Below are 22,716 nucleotides of genomic sequence, written 5' to 3'. Positions count from 1 at the left end.
TCAGTGGCGGCAATTAGGAGGACCGGGAAGTGGTAATGCAGTTCCCTCACCAAATTTTGCCACTTTTTGCCCCTGCACTATGGCCTCTTTATGCTAAGCCTTTTCTACCAAGAGAAAGTATATTGTCCTTGCCCCTCAAATGTTGGCACCCAATCGCTGCTACTACAAACATTCAGATACATTTGTCAGTTGTAACCTTGTAAGCTAAGAAAAGTGACCCCCAAGGAGTAAGGAAACTCTTCAGTCAAAAACTCATACTATACTCAGGAACATAGATTTAAATTAAGAGAAACTTCACGATTGTCTACCATCGCACTTTCTATCATTGTCGCCGAATACATAAAATCAAGTATGTGCCTTGTGTTTGCAACACAAGCTTAAACCTAATTCCCATTTATTTCACTGTATTAACATGCATGAAAGAATGTGATTATAATGTATGACGGGGTATGGCTGCGTATGGGTAAACACTTCCTTGAAATAATTGTGTCCATCAGAGACAAAGCGAAAGGAAATGGACAAGATGCGACAATAGATTAGAAAATAATAAAAAGGAAAACAAGAAAAGGAAAAGAAGCAAGAGGAAAATCGGGAGCGTAAGAGAGGGGGATACATACGTCTTATATACACATATAAACTATATATGGTCTTACATTTATACTGCCCACCCTAATCTATCAATAAGGATCTTCCACCCACCCGGTCGAAAATTTCTGGCGCCGTTCCTGAGCGTCCTGTCTAAAGTGGGGATGTAACCTTTCAAATTCCAAAAGGTAAAAGACCTTTCACCTCAGGACTTTGGTCCACGTGTGGTGTTTTGCCAATGGTTTTTGCATCAGATGGAAACTATCCCAAATTTTGCGAACAGGGTGTTGTGGACCGATGAAGCAACGTTCACCAAAACGGGCGTGTTCAATAGTAAAAACAGTCACGTTTGGGATTTTGCAAATCCACATGCAATTCTCGTGGCAAACCATCAGCACAGGTTTGCGGTTAATGTGTGGTGTGGGATAGTGCATAACCATTTGATTGTGCCGTACATTTTCCTGTTCGCCTGCGTGGTGGTACATATCAGGCATTTCTTCGTGATATTTTGCCTGAACTGTTGGAGGACGTGCCCTTGGCCCTGAGGCAAGGACTATGGTTCCAACACGATGGTGCACCACCACATTTCGACCGAAATGTACGTCACTTCCTCAATGGCTTGTTCCATAATCGGTCTATTGGTAATGGTGGGCCTGTGCTGTGGCCAGCAAGATCGTCGGACATCACTCCCTTGGAATGCTTTCTATGGGGAGAGATGAAACGCCTCGTATACGAAACACCTGTCGTGTCAGCCGAGGATCTCGTTGAACACATTAATGTCGCCGCAGCGACGATAGTAAACACCGCGGGGTTGTTTGCTCGCACTAGACAATCGTTGATTCGGCGATGTCATCTCTGTGTGCAAGTTAATGGCAGAAAGTTTGAAAATCGTCTGTGATTTGGTTCCCTCGGCACCTCCACTCTGCACACGGTGAACATGTCGACACATATGCAGCCTAGCGCAGCACCACCACCATCTTTGTTTTTCTACGTAATGGTGATGTCCACAATGGATATTCGCTTTCTTCTTGGTTTTCAGTCTCCACATATCACTTTCCGTGGATAACACATCTCGCTAAACCCTTCCCTTACCACCATGACTTCAAGAGACCCATTCGCTTCCTTTGGGGAATCCCTTGCGCATCAACTTCGCACATCAGCCATGTGCTTTTCTGAATAGAGCATGCCGCATTTCTTTGTGGAACGCCCTTCACAGGAGTCATATGGTTGACCGTTGTGCCACTTTTTCCTTCTAAACATAATTTTCGCACTATTTCCCACTTCAATAAATCCGAATGGGTGCCGTTTTCAGCATTTCGTCACATGAACTTCTGTGTTTATTTTTACTTGTAGAATCACCTCCTAAACGTTGGAAACGGACTTTAGAAATACCCTGTATATACAGGATCAGAAACAGAAAAATGTATATTTACATATAATTATTTGTTTTAATGAAACTGTTCAAAAACTTTACAGGGATGTTTACTAGAAAAAGCCTTTTTATAAAAAACACATGTCTATTCACATGTTTATTCACCCTGTGTGAAAGTGAACGTAGTTAAATAACCCCAACCAACTTCCTTGACTCTTCACTCAAAATGAGAGAAACAAACCGACACTCGAACAAGGAACTTCGGTGGGTCAAGGACAGCAAGTAAAGCTGTGATTTCTTGGGAAAATATGTTTATATTTTACAACATGCACTTCTTCCTGCGTGAGAAAGAACGTAGAACATTTTTATCACAATTTTTGTAAACTTAAATTATATTCTTTAAATATATAGACTTTGTCTACAAATGTACAATTGGCATTAAAAATATTCTATAATATTTCGTTAAGATTATACATGAGTAATTATATGTGTTTTGCAGGCAAATTTAAACGGGAAATACCTTATAGGGACTCACACTAGCTTTGCTGATGGCGTTAACTGGATGGATTGGCTGGGATACAAGTACTCTCTCAAGTGGACAGAAATGAAGACGAGGCCAAAGATGAAATGATGATGTCCAGTCGAGACTCATTATGGCAAACATTACGTGTAGAAAACAGGAAAATATGGATTATACAAGTCTCTCGAAGAAGACGCTTGAAAGAGGTTCAAGTTCTTGCAATATTAAATGATAATGAGTATTTTGTGTATCAATTTTGTAACAAATATCTGTGTCAAGATGGTTGTAGCTAATATGTTTAGTTTGTGACTGTCTTCTACGCTCACTCTGTTTTGCATATGCTTGTAAATTCGCAGGGACTCTTTAAATTCAAGGGCGCTGTATCAATGTAAATATTTAGGGATCTTTATTTCCATTCGCTTTTGTTTGATGTGAAGATTGGTTTTCAAGTAACGTCTTGTTATTTATAAATGAGAATGACTTTGTAAAGAATTATTAAATTTGAAATAATATCTTAAGAAGTAAAAAATTGTGTTTTCAAATTCTTACAACATAACTTTTACTGGGTGCCCAAGTTAAGAGTAGCCCTACCCAAAGGCTTTTTTCTATGAGACAAATGACAGCTATATTGCACAAGTAAAATGGAGTAGTCCACTGTAACCATGGGCGTCCGGAAGGGGGGGAGCAAGGGGGGCCGTGGCCCCCTGGAAAATGTAAGTCAACAAAAAATTATGTATTTCACACATATAATTTTATTTTAGCCACAGTAATATGTGTTAATTATTGCATGAACATCATACATTCAAATTTAAGCAATGTTTTTAAGGGAACAGCACTATCTTTGGAGAGAATGTGCCTTGTTTGCCCCCCTGGAAACAAATACTTTCTTTGCCCTCCCTGGAAAAAATCCTGCGGACGTCCATGACTGTAACATGAACCGTGGTAGGTACTCAAGGTCATCATTGAACACACTTCACTTTTTTCACTTTTTCAGGTAGAAGTGAGGTACTGCTCTGTTGAGTTTCCAAAGTCATCTGACTCTGATGTTTCACCTCTGCTGGTGGTCTTGAATTGAATCAAGATCACAATGTACGTCATGAGGGAAGATGCAATCTGGAAAAATGGGAGAAAAAGACAGATATATTATATCTAATATTGATGTTCCATAAATTGTCACTGTGTACGTATATTATAATCATAAATGTGTGGTAAAAATTCCTAACATTTATCTATTTTGAAATGAAAACCTTTAGAATTAGTGTATTTGGAAGAAGGAAGATACTTCTGTCGCCTTGTAGTCAAGGGGTCCCAGGTTCGATCACCAGCGGAAGCACATGCACAGTGGTTCTGTTGTCACTTTTGAATTGAAGGTCCAGTCCCGAGTAGCCTATCTAAGCATAAAGTGAACATAAACAAAGAAAGAGACAAGCATTAGTAGTTGTAGTATGGTAAAGTAAATATTAATATATATATATATATATATATATATATATACAGGGTGCTCGGAAATTCCCATTACAAACTTCTAGGGCAAGTAGAGGGGACTGAGTAGACAATATTTGGAATAGGAACCCATGTCCGGAAACGTACAGTTTCCGTGCTACAACCATGACAATGTGCCGGATGTGCCTGTATTGGTATGCAATCGTGTAGGCAGTACATGACGTCAGAAGATCACCTGATGACCTAAAGTGTAATCATTTATTACAACCATGTCAAATGAGGTGTTACGTAAGGTACAGAAGTGAATGACTTGTGACTCAGTCCATAATACAAACAAATTTATTTGGTAACAATGCCAAGGGAACAAAAAAGAAACGTACTACTGTATTCATTGATCAACACCTGTGTCGACAATGGAATGCAACAATTTGTAGACGTCACGTGCCGAGCACCCTGTATGTATCTCGTCGCATATGTAGGTGTGTTACATTCTGACCATAAGTAGCTGACTCTTCTAAATTGCCGTACATTTGGAAAATTGGCTTTTTTTGGTCTAAAAATGTTTCGTCTGCCCAGAGTCTTAGTAAAATGTTAGAAGTTCATCGTAAAAGTGTGATGTCAAGGCTGCACGTGGCGAAATAGTATTGTGCCTTTTAAGAATTTTATATTGATTCCATCAGCCAGACAAGTTATTGATACGGTTTTCTGAGACACGTATGACACTTTACTTGTGGAGTATCTCGAACATGGATGCACTGTTAATGTTGATGCCTATTACCAGATACTTGAGCATTTAGGGATGGCCGTCAGAAGGAAACAGCCAGGTCTTCTACACAGTGGAGTGACCATTCTTCATGATAATGCACGTCCCCATACGACATGTCAAACCGTTGCTTGTTTGCGAAGGTTTCACAGTCACACATTGGACAACCATCTCCAAACCTCTAAAGTCATAGTCGTGAGAACTTATGTCGGGACTGACTACACCTCCCAACCCTACCGCTCAAGCTGTTGGCCCCTGAATTTTCAACATAGTACGTAGCAGAAGCGGATGTCACACCAGAAATGTTGCTCGTTTTCGACGAATCACTAGACGAAGGCGATTCTCCAGAAAGTTACTGTAATATTTTTTGATTACGGTAATTCCCTTCGGCACTGTCAGACAAAGGAGAATGCCTTCGTAGTCGTAGGCAAAAATAATAATCGTGTTAATATAATGTTGCTGTGTGGAGCACAACTTCACGAAGATTTATATCTGGAGATGCTGCAAGGATTTATGCTGAGTGAGAAGCATAGATTTAAGCAAATACCACCTAATCACACGAACCCAACGATCCACAACATCAGACAAGAACAACTAAGTGGAAGATCGAAGATGCTGAAGAGACTTAATTCAACAAAACTGTCACAAGATGAAATTTATCTTTTCCAGAATTTTTAAAACAATCTATATTCCCATATTACTCTATAAAACAAAATAATATATTCCGAACGGCCCAAACGAGATACCTACGCAGAACAACAGGAAAAACAAGAAGAGACATGTACAGAAATATCTAGGGTGTGGTCAAAAGTGAGGACAGCGCTAAATATTTTACAAACTGCGTACGGGTTTGATCTAAAGTCAAATGGAATCAATTTTGGGGGAGGGGGAAACGTTATGACGTAGTTGCAGTCGTCGTCCGCCATCTTGGCGGCGGCCATATTGGATCCAACTTTCTTATTTCAAAAGACAACATGCTCATGTGAAACATCAAATTACACCCTCTTTCAACGAGGAATCGAATAGTGGAGGTCATTTTACAATGACTGTAACGGTGTTGCACGTAGGAAAGATATTAAGGTTGGTTTTGAACTCTGCGGGCTGTTCCATACACACAGAGTAACACCACAACAAACACATGCATAGCGAGGGAGAACAGCTGTGAACCACAAAACAACAGACAATCACCATCACAGAAAATGTTCCGCATGGCCACCGTTTTCTTCTAAGCACTTCCGCAAACGTTTATCTCAATGGTCGTGTACCCTACGAAGCACGTCAGGTGATACTTTTGCACATGCCTCAGTGATTCTACTTTTCAGGTGGGCAACACCATTAATTTTACACTGGTACACAATAGCCTCCCAGAGATAAAAATCCAAAGGAGTTAGGTCGGGTTACCGTGGTGGCCACTCAACGCTAAGCACTTTGTGAAGCGTTGTGTGACACGGAAACTAACTATCTTTTACTTTGATTTTTGCAGGTAAAACTCCAAGATGTTAACCCGTGAGGAGGGAATCGAAATCATTCTTTTGGCTGGAGGACGCAGTTCAGCGGTAATAGCAGCTGACTTCAACGTGCGTCATCCTAATTGAGACCCAGTGACAGACAGTGCATGAGAAAACTGTAACGTGCATTTACTGTAACGTTGTAATGCATATTACAATTATGAGTGATGGTTCTGAAAAGAGGTAACAGCCCATCAAATAAATTAATCTTGCCAGTTACTCAGCATGGGAAATTTAAGGTTAGAGACCTTCCTCCACATGTGAAGGTTGAAACTCGGAGATGGCGGTGGCTTAGCATATCACTAAGGCAAGGCCTTGGCCATCATAGGACAGTAACGTCAATCACCGGCTGTCAATCGTGCAGTGTCGATCATATGATATTATCGTATGATCAGGTGTCAGTCATCTAGAGCCAATCATCTGATGTCAATCAAGTAACATCACCATATGTCAATCACCAAGTGTCAATCAGATTATGGCAGCACTGTAGATGTGTCACACATCCCGTGCATATGTACCTAGAAGGTTACGCATCTAGTACGGATGTGCCTGGCAGAGCCTTCCTCATAGAAATAGGACAGTTTGCGAAGATAGCCACCAAAACAGGAAAGAGCATACTTCTGATTGACAGGCTGACTAATTAGGCAAGGCCAACAACAAATTACAAATACTGAAGATTGGAGAATTAAGTAGGTTGTGTGTGTCGAAACGCTGCTGTTACAGTTTGCAGGTTCAAAGGTAAGGATTACAACAAAGTTCAGTGTTTTTGGGAGACTTAGATGCTCCCCTTGTTGTACAACTTAACTGATATGATTGGGTTAGAACATAGCTTAGGATTAGGATACTAACAACATAATATTCATTAGTTTTACATTAATAAATCTATATTGTCTCGAATTGTGAGTGTATCAGTAGGATAGTGTGCCCGGTTGAACGCCCTTATGTGGGGTTCAGTGTTGCCAACCCACCCCAAGAAAATTTCACCATGTGATATTTTACAGGCGAAGCTAACCTACCAATAGGAGTTGGCAACACTGACTAGTTGCTTCACAAACCTCTTGTTTTTTTTAAACATATGATATTTCACAGGCGAGGCTAACCTACAAGTTACAAGTTGACGGCGTAGCCTTCTATAAGATGATAAGTATGCAGTAAGATGAAGAAGACGCTGACTGGCAATAGCGGTGTTAATGCTTCCTCCTCTCTACCCCCCCCTCTCACCGGGCCTTCTCCCTTATGGCGCAGTGGTAGCCTTGTATTCAAGGGTTCGAAACTCGCACAAGTGGTTCTTGAAACTGTAGGTCCAGCCCCGATTAGCCTTACTTACAGGGGGCTCTTGTAACGCCACGGGGGGCGAAAAACATGCATACTTCTGTTGTTTTTTTCCACATGTATGTATGTATGTAATGCGATTTGTAGGGAAGGGGGCCAAATTTTTGAACTTACGGCTTAATTAATCTGCATGCATGCTTAATGTTTGACTTTTTGTTTCTAGTTCGACATAAGATACACATAATTTTACTTTTTGAAGTACAGTTAATATTTCTGATTAATTTTAATGTCTAAAAAAAGTGTGATCTATCGTGAACTAAACTAACCTCACTCACCCCGCATATAGCCTTACAGGTGACTCAAAGGCAGAAAGTGGTGCATAGCGTGACAGGTCCATGCAAGTAACTATCGTGAACTAAACTAACCTTACTCGCACACCCACACATACACTATGCCTTACAGAGTAAGGCAGCTATATTACTTGTAAGAGCTGACGGTTACCAACACACAAGATCTATTGCAAACTAAATTAACCTACGACATAAGCCATGAACACACCTTCCAGATAGGGTATAAGCAACTCACCTCTTGCAATTGTATAACGGGGGAAATTAACCTACAGCTAGCAACACTGTTTGAGCTGCTTTCGACGAGCCAAACTTACACTTTGCAAATAGGCTAAAGCTAATCTTCTACAGCTAGAGGCTTGAAACATATACCCTACCAGAGTATGCCAACTTACCTCATGTAAAAACATTAATTCTTACGGTTTTCACTGGTTAAGCTGTGACATACAACTATACGGTGTAAGCTTTTAGAAGGAACATGATTTCAGCCAATACGCAGCCAGTACTGTCGCGCTGTTGTCAAAGCAACTGCTAGAGAAGGGAAACGCAGAGAATTCTGTGCCCAATATTCAACTTTTTATATATATTAATGCATGCACGTGATATTTGATTACAATGAAATATATAGTGAATAATTCTACACAGGATTATATCATATCACTGCAGCATATAAGAGAAACTCGTAACCGAAAGAAGTTTGAAGGCATTTATTATAGAGGAACTGGAAGACCATCATCATCTCTCTCGTTTCTGTTTTCCGGCATGTGTCCCAGGAGATTTGAATAGGGGTTCAACGATTTCTGTTGTAGATATTTTACCCTGTTTTATAATACGCAACACGGTACACCAAACGGTTTAGCCGTAAGTTCTCGACTCTGAGAAAACACTGTTTAAGCACACACGTCTTGCGAACGCCAATTCCTTGAAGTAAGAATAAGCTTTAAAACTAAGATTTCTGTCTTGTGAACGTAATACGAGTATTTTACCCTTGGTGCCTGTACTACTGGTACGTACTAGGTTTCGAGAAAGACATTATTAATTTGATTTGATTTGCTTTATTTTACTTCGCTTTTCTGTCACTTTTGGCTAATTGCGAAGATAGTAATGAGTGACGATATAATGAAATTGATGAAGGGCCATTCATAAACATCCATGTCCAGGCCAGGATTCGAACCCGGAACTCCTGGCGTCGTAGCGCGATATGCTAACCACTCTACAATGGCGCCGGCGCGACATTATTAAATAACACTCAGGCAACACACGCACTATTGAATAATTATCGAACATAAGGGCTGTATTTCACAACGCGCTACAACGCCAGGAGTCCCGGGTTCGAATCCCCGCCTGGGCATAGGTGTTTGTAAGTGTCCTTTCATCAATTCCATCATATCATCACCCATCCTCATCTTTGCGTTTATCCAAAAGTGGCAGAAAAACGAAGTAAAATAAATCAATCAATACGAGTAAGGGCTGTATTGAATCCTCTCACAACTGTTCTTCGCGGCGTACGAATAAAATTATCTTACACCTTCCTTGTTACGAAAACGCAGAACTCCAACTGCCTTACTTAACTGACTCGCAATGTTCGTGAACGCCGACGACAATGAAGGGTCATTGTGCATATTCAGCCGAATTTAACACCCATAGCTTTACCAAGACAAAACTCAGCGGGGTCAACACGGTGGCAACGAAGAAAAACAACAAACGGAAGGAAAAGGAAAGGATCATTGTGCGTATGTGTAGAGACGTGTTATTTCCCGTGTTTCTTCTAGAAACGATAACTCCGGCTGTAGGCGACGGAAATTCATGGGACTTGTACAGTCAGGTTCAAAATGTCGTGTCCCATCTTATGATGAACGTTAAAGTGGCGAGTTTTATGAAAACTTTTTGCGCGCAAGAAAAATACAGAACACGGCGTTTAACTTGCGCGCCGCAGTTTCCTAACTGTACAACGTTACACTCCTGCCATTGGCTGGTCACCACGCACACCCTCTGTGTGGCTCCGCCCGATATCGCTTCTAAAACCGTGCGTCGTATAGCGATCGACACAACCACCTGACACACAGACAGAGAGAGTGAGACAGCTTATACGCAGTTTTTCCTACACACGTACTGGATTTAAAAGGTAACTTGCAACAACCATTTCACTCACCTCCTATCATATAATAAAATTTCCACAGGTTTTTGATACTTGCTGCCAGAACATGGTGGTTTCAGACTGTAAATTCAGCCCGATTATTCTATTTGTGCATGATGCCTGCATTTGGAATATTTAATTCTTGGCTTACGGTATTTTACGTGCCCCCAGTAACCTTGCAATCGATTCACGGAAGCTATGACGTGTATTTCCAGTTTCGCGAACATGCGAGAACCTTTCACAATGTTGCAAGAGCGAGTTGTTTGTATATATAAATCTAGTCTTGGAAATGGAATGTCAAAATTAATGCATAACTTAAAACATTGACATTTATTGCACTAGCAAAGGTAAATGTGGAATGCCCTGGCCCCTCAGAGATTCGAATACTGTTAGGTTAAACAGTACTGGCAGCAAACATTGTTATATGGACAAAAAAATCTAGTAATAAGTTTTAATCTGTGCTGTCTTGCAAGTCTCTCGAGTGAAGAAATATGATGCCACTATAAACTGTACACAAAATATGCAGTCCCTGGCATCAGATGGACGAGGCTTATAAACCTCGACCTATACAGTTGTACAATGGTTGTTCTTTTTATTAAAGCATGGCACTTATTTCCATGTCAGCGCAACATGCATGCAAAGAAGGGAGGGAGACAATAACAGATAATTCTTATTTCGATTTCAATACTTTTGCTAGTCACGCTATTTAGAAGGACACTGGACGATGCGAGGGAAGGAGTGAAATATTACCTTTTCTCCCGAAAGCTGCATGCAAGGACAACGACATTGCATACAACGCGCACACCAATTTAGATGCACGTCACGAAGCAGACAGAAAATTTGGACATGCAGCTTTCGGGGGACTCGTCAGCAGAGACGCATCCTTGGGTGAAAGAGTTGCAGCATTGGGCACCACCGTCGCCATGAACTCAAAACAAAAATTTGGGTGGGGTGTATAAATAACATACAATATGTCGCAGTCTTGTATAACTGATTTACCGCCCGAACTGCTATGTAAAATATTCAAACACACTTTAAACGGAGATTGTGAGGATGTTGAGAAACTTGTAAACATAGCAAGAACAACGCCGGAATTTCGTATCCCATGTGAAATGGTTCTCAAGGACCATCTTCGGGAGATAAGTGGCATGAGGTGCGGTAATCTCGACACTCTTCTTTCAGCTGCAGGGGAAAAATTAAACGACAGAATGGACGAACTTCACGAGGCGAGGCAGGGGAGAAGACGATACACGGATGATTGGTGCAAGTCTAAACAGGAGACCGAAGATATCATCACACACATCATCGCGTTTTCCAAAGCACGAACTTAGTTTCTTCCTCTAACACACACACAAAAAAAATCTCGATATTTAATTCTTGTTTCTTGGCTTACGGTATTTTGCGTGCTCCAGTAAGCTTGCAATCGATTCACGGAAGCTATGACGTGTATTTCCTGTTTGGCGAACATGCGAGAACCTTTCACAATAGATAATATATTGCAAGAGCGAGTTGGTTGTGCATATAAATCTAAGTTTTGGGAATGGACATGAATATAATGTCAAAAATTATTGCATAACTTAAAACATTGACATTTTATTACACTACCAAAGGTAAATGTGGAATGCCCCGGCCCCTCAGCTGTTAGGTTAAACAGCATAAAAAATTTCATCACTAACAGCAAGCATTGTCATATGGACAAAAAACAGATCTACGAGGGGTGATCGAAGAAAAAAAAGGTTACAAAGCCTATTATGGCGTATGTGTTAGACATACCTGGAAGATCAACACACCTGATGATGGAGGGCACTCAACACTAATCCTCGATGTAATCACCTTTTTTTTTTTTGTTCAAGCACTTGTCAGAACGGTAGATGAGGTTTTCCATACCGGTTGCACAGAAACTCGCGTCAAGTTCTCGTAGCCACCGTGAGGCAGCTCTTTTGACATCATCACATGTCAGATAATGGTAGTCCCAGCTCAGCTCATATTGAGCTTCTGTCCTCACGAATACACTCATCCACAAGAGCACAGTTCACGTCAGTAGTTGAGGTACTGGGCCTACTGCTGTGTCCAAGGTTGTTATTAACAATACTGGTCCGTCCTTCTTTGTAGGCACGACACCACTTCGCTACACGTTGCCTTGAAATTGGCTTCTCCCCATACATTTCCACAAATCTGCCTATGAATGTCAGCAGGTAGTGTTTTTGGCCCACAGTAACAGCACCACTGCCCTCACTTCTACTCGTGACCAATTTTCTAGACGAGTCACCATTTTAAATGTTCGCTTCTCGGGTATACATGGTCAGAATCCGAAGTCCTCAAACTCGCAACAAGTCAAACATGTTATTAATTTACACATAAATTGTTACAGTCAATAAAACAAAAGTTATATGTTTTGTAACCTTTTTTTCGATCATCCCTTGTAGTAATGAGTTTTAACCTGTCCTGTCTTGCAAGTCTCTCGAGTGAAGGAATATGATGCCACTATAAACTGTACACAAAATATGCAGTCCCTGGCATGAGATGGACGAGGCTTATGAACCTCGACCTATACAGTTGTACAATGGATGTTCTTTTTATTAAAGCATAGCGGTGTGTTTTCAATATTAGCGCAACATGCATGCAAAAAAGGGAGGGGGAGACCGAAAAAAATGGATAATTCTTATTTCGATTTCAATACATTTGCTAGTCACGCTACGTAGAAGGACACTGGACGATGGCTAAAAGCGAGGGAAGGAGAGACTTTTACTTCTTTACCTGTGTGTGATGAAATTGTGAGGCTGAAAATAATTTCGAAAGCAGTCTCGAGCATCTTCGCGTTCAGCCATTACACATGGAGGGCGAAACGGTATTGTCCATGGGTGGTTTTTCTGAATAGACATACATATCAGTTTTGCAGTCTCCAGATGGGACCGGAGCTTTTGTTTTATTTAGACAAGAGGGTTCAGATCAATGCATGGAAAGAAAGAATTTTACTCCACTGCCTCACTTGTATTGAAGGCGCCGTGTCTTCCAATAGCACACCTCGCGATGGCGTACCTGCATGTATGCAAAATATAGTTAATCTCTGATGTGAAGCGAATGGAGAGTTTGTTTTTGCTGCTGTGATTAAATACTAAACCAAATCTTATTACATAACTTTGAATTATATTTGTTAATTCGATCTATATTATATCATTGCTATAGGTGGTCCATGTTATGTGCAGGAGAATTTCTTTTAAAACAATGTCTTGTTTCTCGAACCTGTGGTCTGTAGATTTGCTTTTTGTTGGCAACAAAAACAGAAAAAAATGGCACCATGTTATTGTATACTGATATGGGTGTACTGTAATCATAACAATTTTCTAGTTAAAAATATATGTCGATGGGGGGGACTTGTCTGTGTTGGGTCTTTTAACAACTTCACAGCTGTACCTGCACAACTTATCGACTACAAGGCAACAATGTTAGGAAATGTGTGAATGGCTCCGAGAATACAATTTAAAATCAGTAATGTGGCATGAACGCCCTTCACTTGTGTGTATTTGAATATGGGAAAATTAGGCACTTTGAATAATCGAGGAGAACAATCACAAAAACAGCTTGCACCGGTATGCGTGTTCAAACTTCAGACGATTTTTGTTAATCTGCAAAAGCCAAGGGGCGAACGGAGATCACTACGAAAATTGTAGAAAGAAGAGGACGCGAGGCTATTTTGGCTAATGGCAACGATGAGGATGAATAATGGTTATTTTGATGAAATTGACGAAGTGGGGGCACGTCTTCTTCAAAGTGTATTACACCAACAACTACAATTGTCCCTCCCCACACGAGGCGGTTAACAGAGGTGTACTTTTGTCGGTCTACGACTCTGAGGGCTTAAGTTACAACGTTTACCTATAGCTGTACATATAGAACCCGACCAATAAAATGCAAAAAATACATATCCTGATCTAGGTCGGATGACGTAGGTTGACATGACATGAAAATACTGTTAATTGAAAAATGTGTCGTTTCTAATGTTCAATATAGAAATCAGATGACAAGAAGAAATATTGCGAGGGGCTCAACCCAAACACATACCGTGCGTCCATTTCGATTTGCAGCCGAGAGATCGGGAGAAGCGTGGCGGGCGGCGCTGACGGAGATGCCGACATTTGCGGCCTGAAATGCCCGCTTATTTTTATGGACATATGCAGACAATTATATAAATATTGCAAAACGAGCACTAACCTGTGTTATAAGAGTATGGTTTTAATTTTAGTATGTGCCGATGATTTTGACACGCCCACCTCTTGTGAAACACGGCGTAGAGGTTTGTTTGGAGAACGTTCTAACGCTGCACCAATATCATCGAGTTTTGCTTCGGTTAGAATCCGTCGTTTTTGCTTAGGTGTTTTAAAATTTAACGATACAGTTTCTCGTAATTTAAGGACAAAATGTCTAACCGTATCTCTGTGTGTGGAGTTGAAACGCATGGGAATTTCTGTACAAATTACCTACACACGTCTCGACACGAGTTTGTTTTCACGTACGTGTCATACATAAAAAATCTTTGTTCTAACGTGAATCTTGCGGCTGGCATTCCAATCGTCTCACTGACACGCCACACATACACACTACAATAACACAAACAAGTAACTGCAAGTAACCAAGAATAACACTCTTGCGCACAGTACGAAATTAACACGCTCTTGGTTTACATTGCTCGCCACTATATTTACAACTCTGTCTTCATCTAGTCGCGAAGGAACAAAAAACTCGAGCTCGGATATTTCGGATTGCAAGGAAGCTCACGAAAACCATTCACTTTTATCGGTTTCGTCTGCAGTGTAATCCTGATACAGTGTTGCACATTCGAAACCTCCAAACGATCCCCATCGACACAAAACTCTTTCAAGGATATAAACCTAAGCAGGACGTTACTGGTCAAAACTATGATTAAAATGCTTTATTATCTGTGGCTCTTAACATCGTTTCTATAGCGTATTTATTTGTGTATATAAGAGCAGAACTTAAATGAATTACAGAAGAACTTTTGCGTGTTATAACACAGGTTAGTGCTTGTTTTGCAATATTTATATAAATGTCTGCATATGTCTATAAAAATAAGCGGGCATTACAGGCCGCAAATGTCGGCATCTCCGTCAGCGCCGCCCGCCACGCTTCTCCCGATCTCTCTGCTGCAGATCGAAATGGACGCACGGTATATGATCAGACAGGATGTCAACGATGCGTTCATAACTAACATGTGAGTATTCAAAAATTGAAATAGTGCAGTGGGAAACAACCAACCTAAGCTTCTTAAACCCGATGAGGACAAATACAAGCCTATCCTGATTTGAGAAAGATCTATAGATCCACTATTTTTCCATCCTAACCGATTTTGCTTTTAGGTCCATTCAACCCCTCATGGTATACGAGCTCCCCTGATGCTGGAGAAAGCGAATCTATTTGGACATGAAAGAGCATGATGTGTGGGAGTCTAATTTATTTATACATGTGGTTGCTTGGATGCTTACAGAGGATGACAAGATACCCAAGGCTGCCATAGCTCGTGCGATTGAGCGAATCTCTCGGTATAGGTATGGATGCAGACAGGCACGTAGACACAATTGATAATGAGAAAATATCCTTCATCCCGATAGCATAGTGGTAATGTTGTTCTTGTCTTGTTCTCATCGATAACATAGTGGTTACACTGTCCCCTATTAAGATGTTCTCCTCGAAATTATTCAATCACTCTCTCTCTTCTCTAACCAAAAAAAGCGTTTTCTCAAACATTTAAAATGTAAAATATTTTAATCAAATGAATTTGTTGAATATGTCTAGCCTAAAATAAAATTCAACAATTAATGTTAAACATTTGCCACTCTGAAATGGCGACGGCTATCATCATAACATCATTTTCAGCAGGATAATAATAACAATATTATATATATATTAAGGATTATGCCAAAGGGATTCTTATTTACTGCACTTGTTTCTAACCTGTCCACATTGGAAACCGTACGAGACACTAACTTAGGAGAGGACATACACAACTCTACAGTAATATGACTCATCTTAAAACTTCAGTAGATATTTGTCATGGTACTCCCTCCTTAAATTCGATTCGAAAGGCACAATCATTCCAGTTCTTGAATAAGACTCACATATGCTCTCAGAAAAAGAGAAGAAGAAATAAATAAATCAACTCATGCATATTCGTACGTGTGTTTAAAGCTTGGTTTCGCTGGGTGGGCCAACAGGAGTGGACGAAATAGCTTTTTCATACAAACTGGATGCTTGCTTTCCCTCCAACAATTGAAAACATATTATTTCCAATGAAATATCGATTCAACTACCTTTCTAAGATGCTAGAATGGCTACCACGGGGCTTGGTAACTGAACACTAAAAACCACTTCACAGCAGTGTCACTTAGTTTCAACAAGAACAGTTCAAGGCTTCCCGGGTGTCCTACAATTCAATCAATCATTCTCTAGTAATTACATTCTTGTATCAAGTACATCCCTCTCTAGGAACTTTTTAACATATATACTGCTTGTTAAATAATATTGTATTTCTGATTCTTTCATCCTCATAGTCATAATTGATCCAAGAAAAATATATGAATGGTTTATAGCAGAAAGGGACCTGATTCACATTTTTAAAGTATCGGAGTTAATGGTATTTTTTATTTTCCTAGTTACAGACACATCTTTTAGTGCAGTCACACGAGGCTATAGCGAAAAAAGTACACGTTTCACTGTGTACAGTGCACTGTGTAGCTTTAAGTTCACTTTATGCACGGAAAGGCTAATCGGAATTGGCGAGAACGCCATCGGCTAAGGCATAATTACCACAGAATAACTGCAACCGACACAGTGAGACGGGTCTTCATAAAGTCTGCGCGTTCATTAAATCCCCATCGGCAACCCTTTGATAAAACTTAACACTGGAAACAATAGCCAACAATAGCCAGACCGCTCCCGATAAGCGCGTGCACTCAGACGTTGTTGCCACATTTTATTTACATTTCTTGTAGTTGCAAGGCGGAGGAGGCGGGTGCGTGAGCCTCTCGTTATTTTTGCGCCATAACCACGTGCGGGGTTGATTTTGTTGTGTTGTGTTATTTCTTTGTTGTGTTATGGTGCTGTGTTGTTGCTTTTTTATAGTGTTGTGCTTTTAGTTTTTATATTCGATTTTTGATTTGTTATTAGCATGTGGAGACCGTGGGTTGCAAACCAGGTTCCTTTAGCAAACGTTGTTGGGCATGAGAATTTAACTGACGAAAGTGACCCCCAGGGCAGTTCCAGAGTTCTAAGGAAAAGAAAGAGAATTCTGAACAAACAAGCTTAAGAATTTGTATGCAGTCTGCACGAATATGTCTCCAGGAAAAATTCAGGAAGAGGACCAATATCGGAGACAGCAAATATTTTGAAATTAGACAGGAAAACAGTGCGAAAGATCACAGCAAGAGGCACAGTTACACCAAAGAAGCCTGGTAATAAAAAGAAAAAAATCATAAAGTGGACGAGTTTGTTTGCGATTTTGTTAGGAGAGAGACGTACAATTTTTTTTTCTAAAGGACGCGCACCAAGTGTCTGTGAATTATTAACGCAACTGAAACTAATATCAGACTTCCCTTACAAACAAACGACGCTTCGAGAGCTTCTGAAGAAACTTGGTTTTTCTTTTCGTAAGCTGAAGAAAAGAAATGCAATAATGGAGTCGTCAAGAATTGTTGCTTGGCGGTATCGTTACCTTCACAAACTCAATAGGTTGAGATCAGAAGGCTGCTAGATTGTTTATTTAGATGAAACTTGGTTCGACACTCACGACGTCGTCAAAAAAGGGTGGGACGATGGTACTTGCAACTGTATTTTGAAGTCGCCGTCAGCACGAGGAAAACGCATCATGGTGCTCCATGCTGGGAGCAGTGAGGGGTGGGTCCCAAATTGTTTGTATCTTTCAGCTAAGAACATTGGAGATTGTAAAGCTGATAGTCACGACGAAATGACCGGACAAGTGTTTGAAAATTGGTTTACCAATAATCTGCTGCCAAATTTGCCAAGTGATAAGAAGTGTATCATAATTTGCGATAATGCAAGTTACCACTCGAGGTTGCTAGTGAAAATCCCAACTATGAAGACAAAACTGCAGGATATTATTTCCTTCATGGAGAGGCACGACATTCCAGTACCGAAACCTGTGCCTATAAAAGCCCTTTTAGTAGAAATAATTAAATCGGCAAACATTAGTAAAAAGTACGTAGTGGATGAGTTTGCAGCCTCACGTGGACATGAAGTGTTGCGACTCCCTCCCTACCATTGCATGTTTAATCCCATAGAACTGGTGTGGGCCAAGTTAAAATCATATGTGAGGAAAAACAATGTATCTCCTACTCTAAGTGCCAGTGTATGCCAGCTGTTGCGTGATGGAACAGAGACAATTGATGCTCAGCTTTGGTTGTCCTGTATTCAACACACCATGAAAATTGAGAGTAAATATATTAACCACGACACGGATAGCAACCAGGAGAGATTCGTGATTCACGTGGGAGACAGTGATGACGATGACGATGACGATGACGATGACGATGAGTGAAGGTAAATTAACTATATATGTATATTCTGAATAATATATTTTTCGAGTAGAAAAGTTAGGGGTATTCAGTGTAAATATGAGGATTTATAATGGGTGACAAGAAATAACCCGTACAAAGTTTGGCGTATCCTGCCAAGAATGTAGTGTATCGTAGCCAAATAATTGTTGTGTTATTGGATTCTCCATAGTCTTTTGTAACTGTACTTGTTGTTTCGGCTTCATAACGATTACAGTCTTTGTGTTTCAGACTGTCAACCAAACGCAGTGCAATTTTTTAACTGTGGCGTCAGGGAAAGCGTCAATGTGAAATTGTTCGTTTGCTGGGTGTTCCAAAAATGACAGTCTCAGATGCAGTTCGGCGATTCAAGGAGCTCGGCCATGAAGGCGACCGTCCCAGAAGAGGAAGAAAGCCTACCATCAACACGTCCCAGAACCGCAAGATCATCAAAAAGCGAGTTCAGCGAAATCCGAGGGTCTCCATGAGAAAAGTCGCCCGTGAGATCGGGATCAACAGCGAATCAGTGCGGCAAATGGCGAAAAAGAACATCAACCTCAAGGCGTACAAGCTCCAAAAAGTTCAACTTCTCACGGACGAAATCAAGCGCCTGCGACTCAAAAGATGCCGCCCTCTGAAGTGCCGGGCCGCAGGTCAGCAATGGGAGCGCATTCTTTTCACAGACGAGAAGCTGTTCACCGTGGAGCAGGCGCACAACCACCAAAACAACAGGACCTGGTCTGCAGGGGCTCCTGGTACCTCAGCCATCGTCCAACACCGCCAAAATCCGCAGTCGGTCATGGTGTGGGGCGGAATTTGCGCAAGCGGCAAGACGACACTGGTTTTCGTGGATCAAGGGGTCAAAAGCAACCAAGAAGTGTACCGCCGCAACATTCTCGAGAACGTTGTCCTTCCGTGGGCCCAGCAGCACTCCGGCGATACACAATGGACATTCCAGCAAGTATCCGCTCCGGCCCACAATGCGAAAATGACGCAAGCGTGGTGCAGAACCCATTTTTCGGACTACATCGCATCGACGGAATGGCCGCCCTACTCGCCGGACCTCAACCCAATGGACTACAGTCTGTGGTCGATTTTGGAGGCCAGGGTATGTGCTAAATGCCACCACAGTTTGGAGTCGCTGAAGCAATTGCTGCGTCATGAGTGGAACCGATTGTCGCCCGAGGACCTGCGGCCCATTGCCCAAAATTTCAAAGCCCGTTTGGACCTCTGTATCGCCGCCCAGGGAGGCCACTTCGAAACCAGTTGAACATCTTGTTCCTAAGGTCCCATGTCATTGTTCTTCAGTGTTGTTTTGCTCAATTGTGTCGGTTTAATAACTTTATGATCGCAAACATTAGTACGGGTTATTTCTTGTCACCCGATAATATGCCTCTTTCCTATCTTTATTAATATTTTTATTTTTTATCTTTATCTGTATTTCTTTTCTCTTTACATATTCTTTAAGTTGTTTGTTTCTCTTTCTTTTTCTTTACCCTTTCCTTCAATTTGGCAACATCGCTTTCCTACTCCAGTTTCATCAAGAGAAAACCGCCCGCTTGGGTGTTTCTTTTAACAAAGAGCACCGCTCCCTTTGTTAACCGCTGGGGATATAATGAACGCGCGGACTTTTTTTTTTATTGTAAGGCCAGTTCATCTGCTTGCTATTAAAAAATTAAAAAATGCCGAACCTTGCAGGGCACGACATTTTGAACCTGACTGTCCAAGTCCCATGAATTTCCGTCGCCTACAGCCGGAGTTATCGTTTCTAGAAGAAACACGGGAAATAACACGTCTCTACACACACGCACAATGATCCTTTCCTTTTCCTTCCGTTTGTTGTTTTTCTTCGTTGCCACCGTGTTGACCCCGCTGAGTTTTGTCTTGGTAAAGCTATGGGTGTTAAATTCGGCTGAATATGCACAATGACCCTTCATTGTCGTCGGCGTTCACGAACATTGCGAGTCAGTTAAGTAAGGCAGTTGGAGTTCTGCGTTTTCGTAACAAGGAAGGTGTAAGATAATTTTATTCGTACGCCGCGAAGAACAGTTGTGAGAGGATTCAATACAGCCCTTACTCGTATTGATTGATTTATTTTACTTCGTTTTTCTGCCACTTTTGGATAAACGCAAAGATGAGGATGGGTGATGATATGATGGAATTGATGAAAGGACACTTACAAACACCTATGCCCAGGCGGGGATTCGAACCCGGGACTCCTGGCGTTGTAGCGCGTTGTGAAATACAGCCCTTATGTTCGATAATTATTCAATAGTGCGTGTGTTGCCTGAGTGTTATTTAATAATGTCGCGCCGGCGCCATTGTAGAGTGGTTAGCATATCGCGCTACGACGCCAGGAGTTCCGGGTTCGAATCCTGGCCTGGACATGGATGTTTATGAATGGCTCTTCATCAATTTCATTATATCGTCACTCATTACTATCTTTGCAATTAGCCAAAAGTGACAGAAAAGCGAAGTAAAATAAAGCAAATCAAATCAAATTAATAATGTCTTTCTCGAAACCTAGTACGTACCAGTAGTACAGGCACCAAGGGTAAAATACTCGTATTACGTTCACAAGACAGAAATCTTAGTTTTAAAGCTTATTCTTACTTCAAGGAATTGGCGTTCGCAAGACGTGTGTGCTTAAACAGTGTTTTCTCAGAGTCGAGAACTTACGGCTAAACCGTTTGGTGTACCGTGTTGCGTATTATAAAACAGGGTAAAATATCTACAACAGAAATCGTTGAACCCCTATTCAAATCTCCTGGGACACATGCCGGAAAACAGAAACGAGAGAGATGATGATGGTCTTCCAGTTCCTCTATAATAAATGCCTTCAAACTTCTTTCGGTTACGAGTTTCTCTTATATGCTGCAGTGATATGATATAATCCTGTGTAGAATTATTCACTATATATTTCATTGTAATCAAATATCACGTGCATGCATTAATATATATAAAAAGTTGAATATTGGGCACAGAATTCTCTGCGTTTCCCTTCTCTAGCAGTTGCTTTGACAACAGCGCGACAGTACTGGCTGCGTATTGGCTGAAATCATGTTCCTTCTAAAAGCTTACACCGTATAGTTGTATGTCACAGCTTAACCAGTGAAAACCGTAAGAATTATTGTTTTTACATGAGGTAAGTTGGCATACTCTGGTAGGGTATATGTTTCAAGCCTCTAGCTGTAGAAGATTAGCTTTAGCCTATTTGCAAAGTGTAAGTTTGGCTCGTCGAAAGCAGCTCAAACAGTGTTGCTAGCTGTAGGTTAATTTCCCCCGTTATACAATTGCAAGAGGTGAGTTGCTTATACCCTATCTGGAAGGTGTGTTCATGGCTTATGTCGTAGGTTAATTTAGTTTGCAATAGATCTTGTGTGTTGGTAACCGTCAGCTCTTACAAGTAATATAGCTGCCTTACTCTGTAAGGCATAGTGTATGTGTGGGTGTGCGAGTAAGGTTAGTTTAGTTCACGATAGTTACTTGCATGGACCTGTCACGCTATGCACCACTTTCTGCCTTTGAGTCACCTGTAAGGCTATATGCGGGGTGAGTGAGGTTAGTTTAGTTCACGATAGATCACACTTTTTTTAGACATTAAAATTAATCAGAAATATTAACTGTACTTCAAAAAGTAAAATTATGTGTATCTTATGTCGAACTAGAAACAAAAAGTCAAACATTAAGCATGCATGCAGATTAATTAAGCCGTAAGTTCAAAAATTTGGCCCCCTTCCCTACAAATCGCATTACATACATACATACATGTGGAAAAAAACAACAGAAGTATGCATGTTTTTCGCCCCCCGTGGCGTTACAAGAGCCCCCTGTAAGTAAGGCTAATCGGGGCTGGACCTACAGTTTCAAGAACCACTTGTGCGAGTTTCGAACCCTTGAATACAAGGCTACCACTGCGCCATAAGGGAGAAGGCCCGGTGAGAGGGGGGGGGGGGTAGAGAGGAGGAAGCATTAACACCGCTATTGCCAGTCAGCGTCTTCTTCATCTTACTGCATACTTATCATCTTATAGAAGGCTACGCCGTCAACTTGTAACTTGTAGGTTAGCCTCGCCTGTGAAATATCATATGTTTAAAAAAAACAAGAGGTTTGTGAAGCAACTAGTCAGTGTTGCCAACTCCTATTGGTAGGTTAGCTTCGCCTGTAAAATATCACATGGTGAAATTTTCTTGGGGTGGGTTGGC

The 22,716-nt window shown here is 41.1% G+C and overlaps 2 protein-coding genes across 4 annotated transcripts in view; both read left to right on the top strand.

Moving 5' to 3' along the window:
* The window catches only part of LOC145981701 (techylectin-5A-like), a 268,003-nt gene extending 264,450 nt beyond the window's left edge, over positions 1 to 3,553 (top strand). Inside the window, exon 9 of one of the 3 annotated variants that reach the window (XM_083115101.1) lies at positions 2,457 to 3,553. In XM_083115101.1, coding sequence (XP_082971227.1) covers positions 2,457 to 2,588 — 132 coding nt within the window. In that variant the 3' untranslated portion in view covers positions 2,589 to 3,553. The remainder of the gene's footprint in view (positions 1 to 2,456) is intronic. The other 2 variants (XM_083115102.1, XM_083115100.1) reach the window with 2 other exon arrangements.
* Positions 3,554 to 17,826: 14,273 nt separating this feature from the next.
* Positions 17,827 to 18,516, top strand: LOC145981943 (uncharacterized protein C21orf140 homolog). The gene has a single exon (XM_083115438.1). It carries the CDS (start codon positions 17,827 to 17,829, stop codon positions 18,514 to 18,516), a length of 690 nt encoding a protein of 229 aa, XP_082971564.1.
* Positions 18,517 to 22,716: the final 4,200 nt, after the last annotated feature.

This window comes from Lepisma saccharinum, chromosome 30 (assembly GCF_977018435.1).
Source record: "Lepisma saccharinum chromosome 30, izLepSacc3.1, whole genome shotgun sequence".
In the NCBI taxonomy this organism is placed as follows: domain Eukaryota; kingdom Metazoa; phylum Arthropoda; class Insecta; order Zygentoma; family Lepismatidae; genus Lepisma; species Lepisma saccharinum.
This window is presented reverse-complemented; position numbering and strand designations above follow the sequence as displayed.

Bases quoted from the DNA above. Each gene is read 5' to 3' on its own strand.
- LOC145981943 (XM_083115438.1), top strand. From the start codon at position 17,827: ATGGTGCTCCATGCTGGGAGCAGTGAGGGGTGGGTCCCAAATTGTTTG.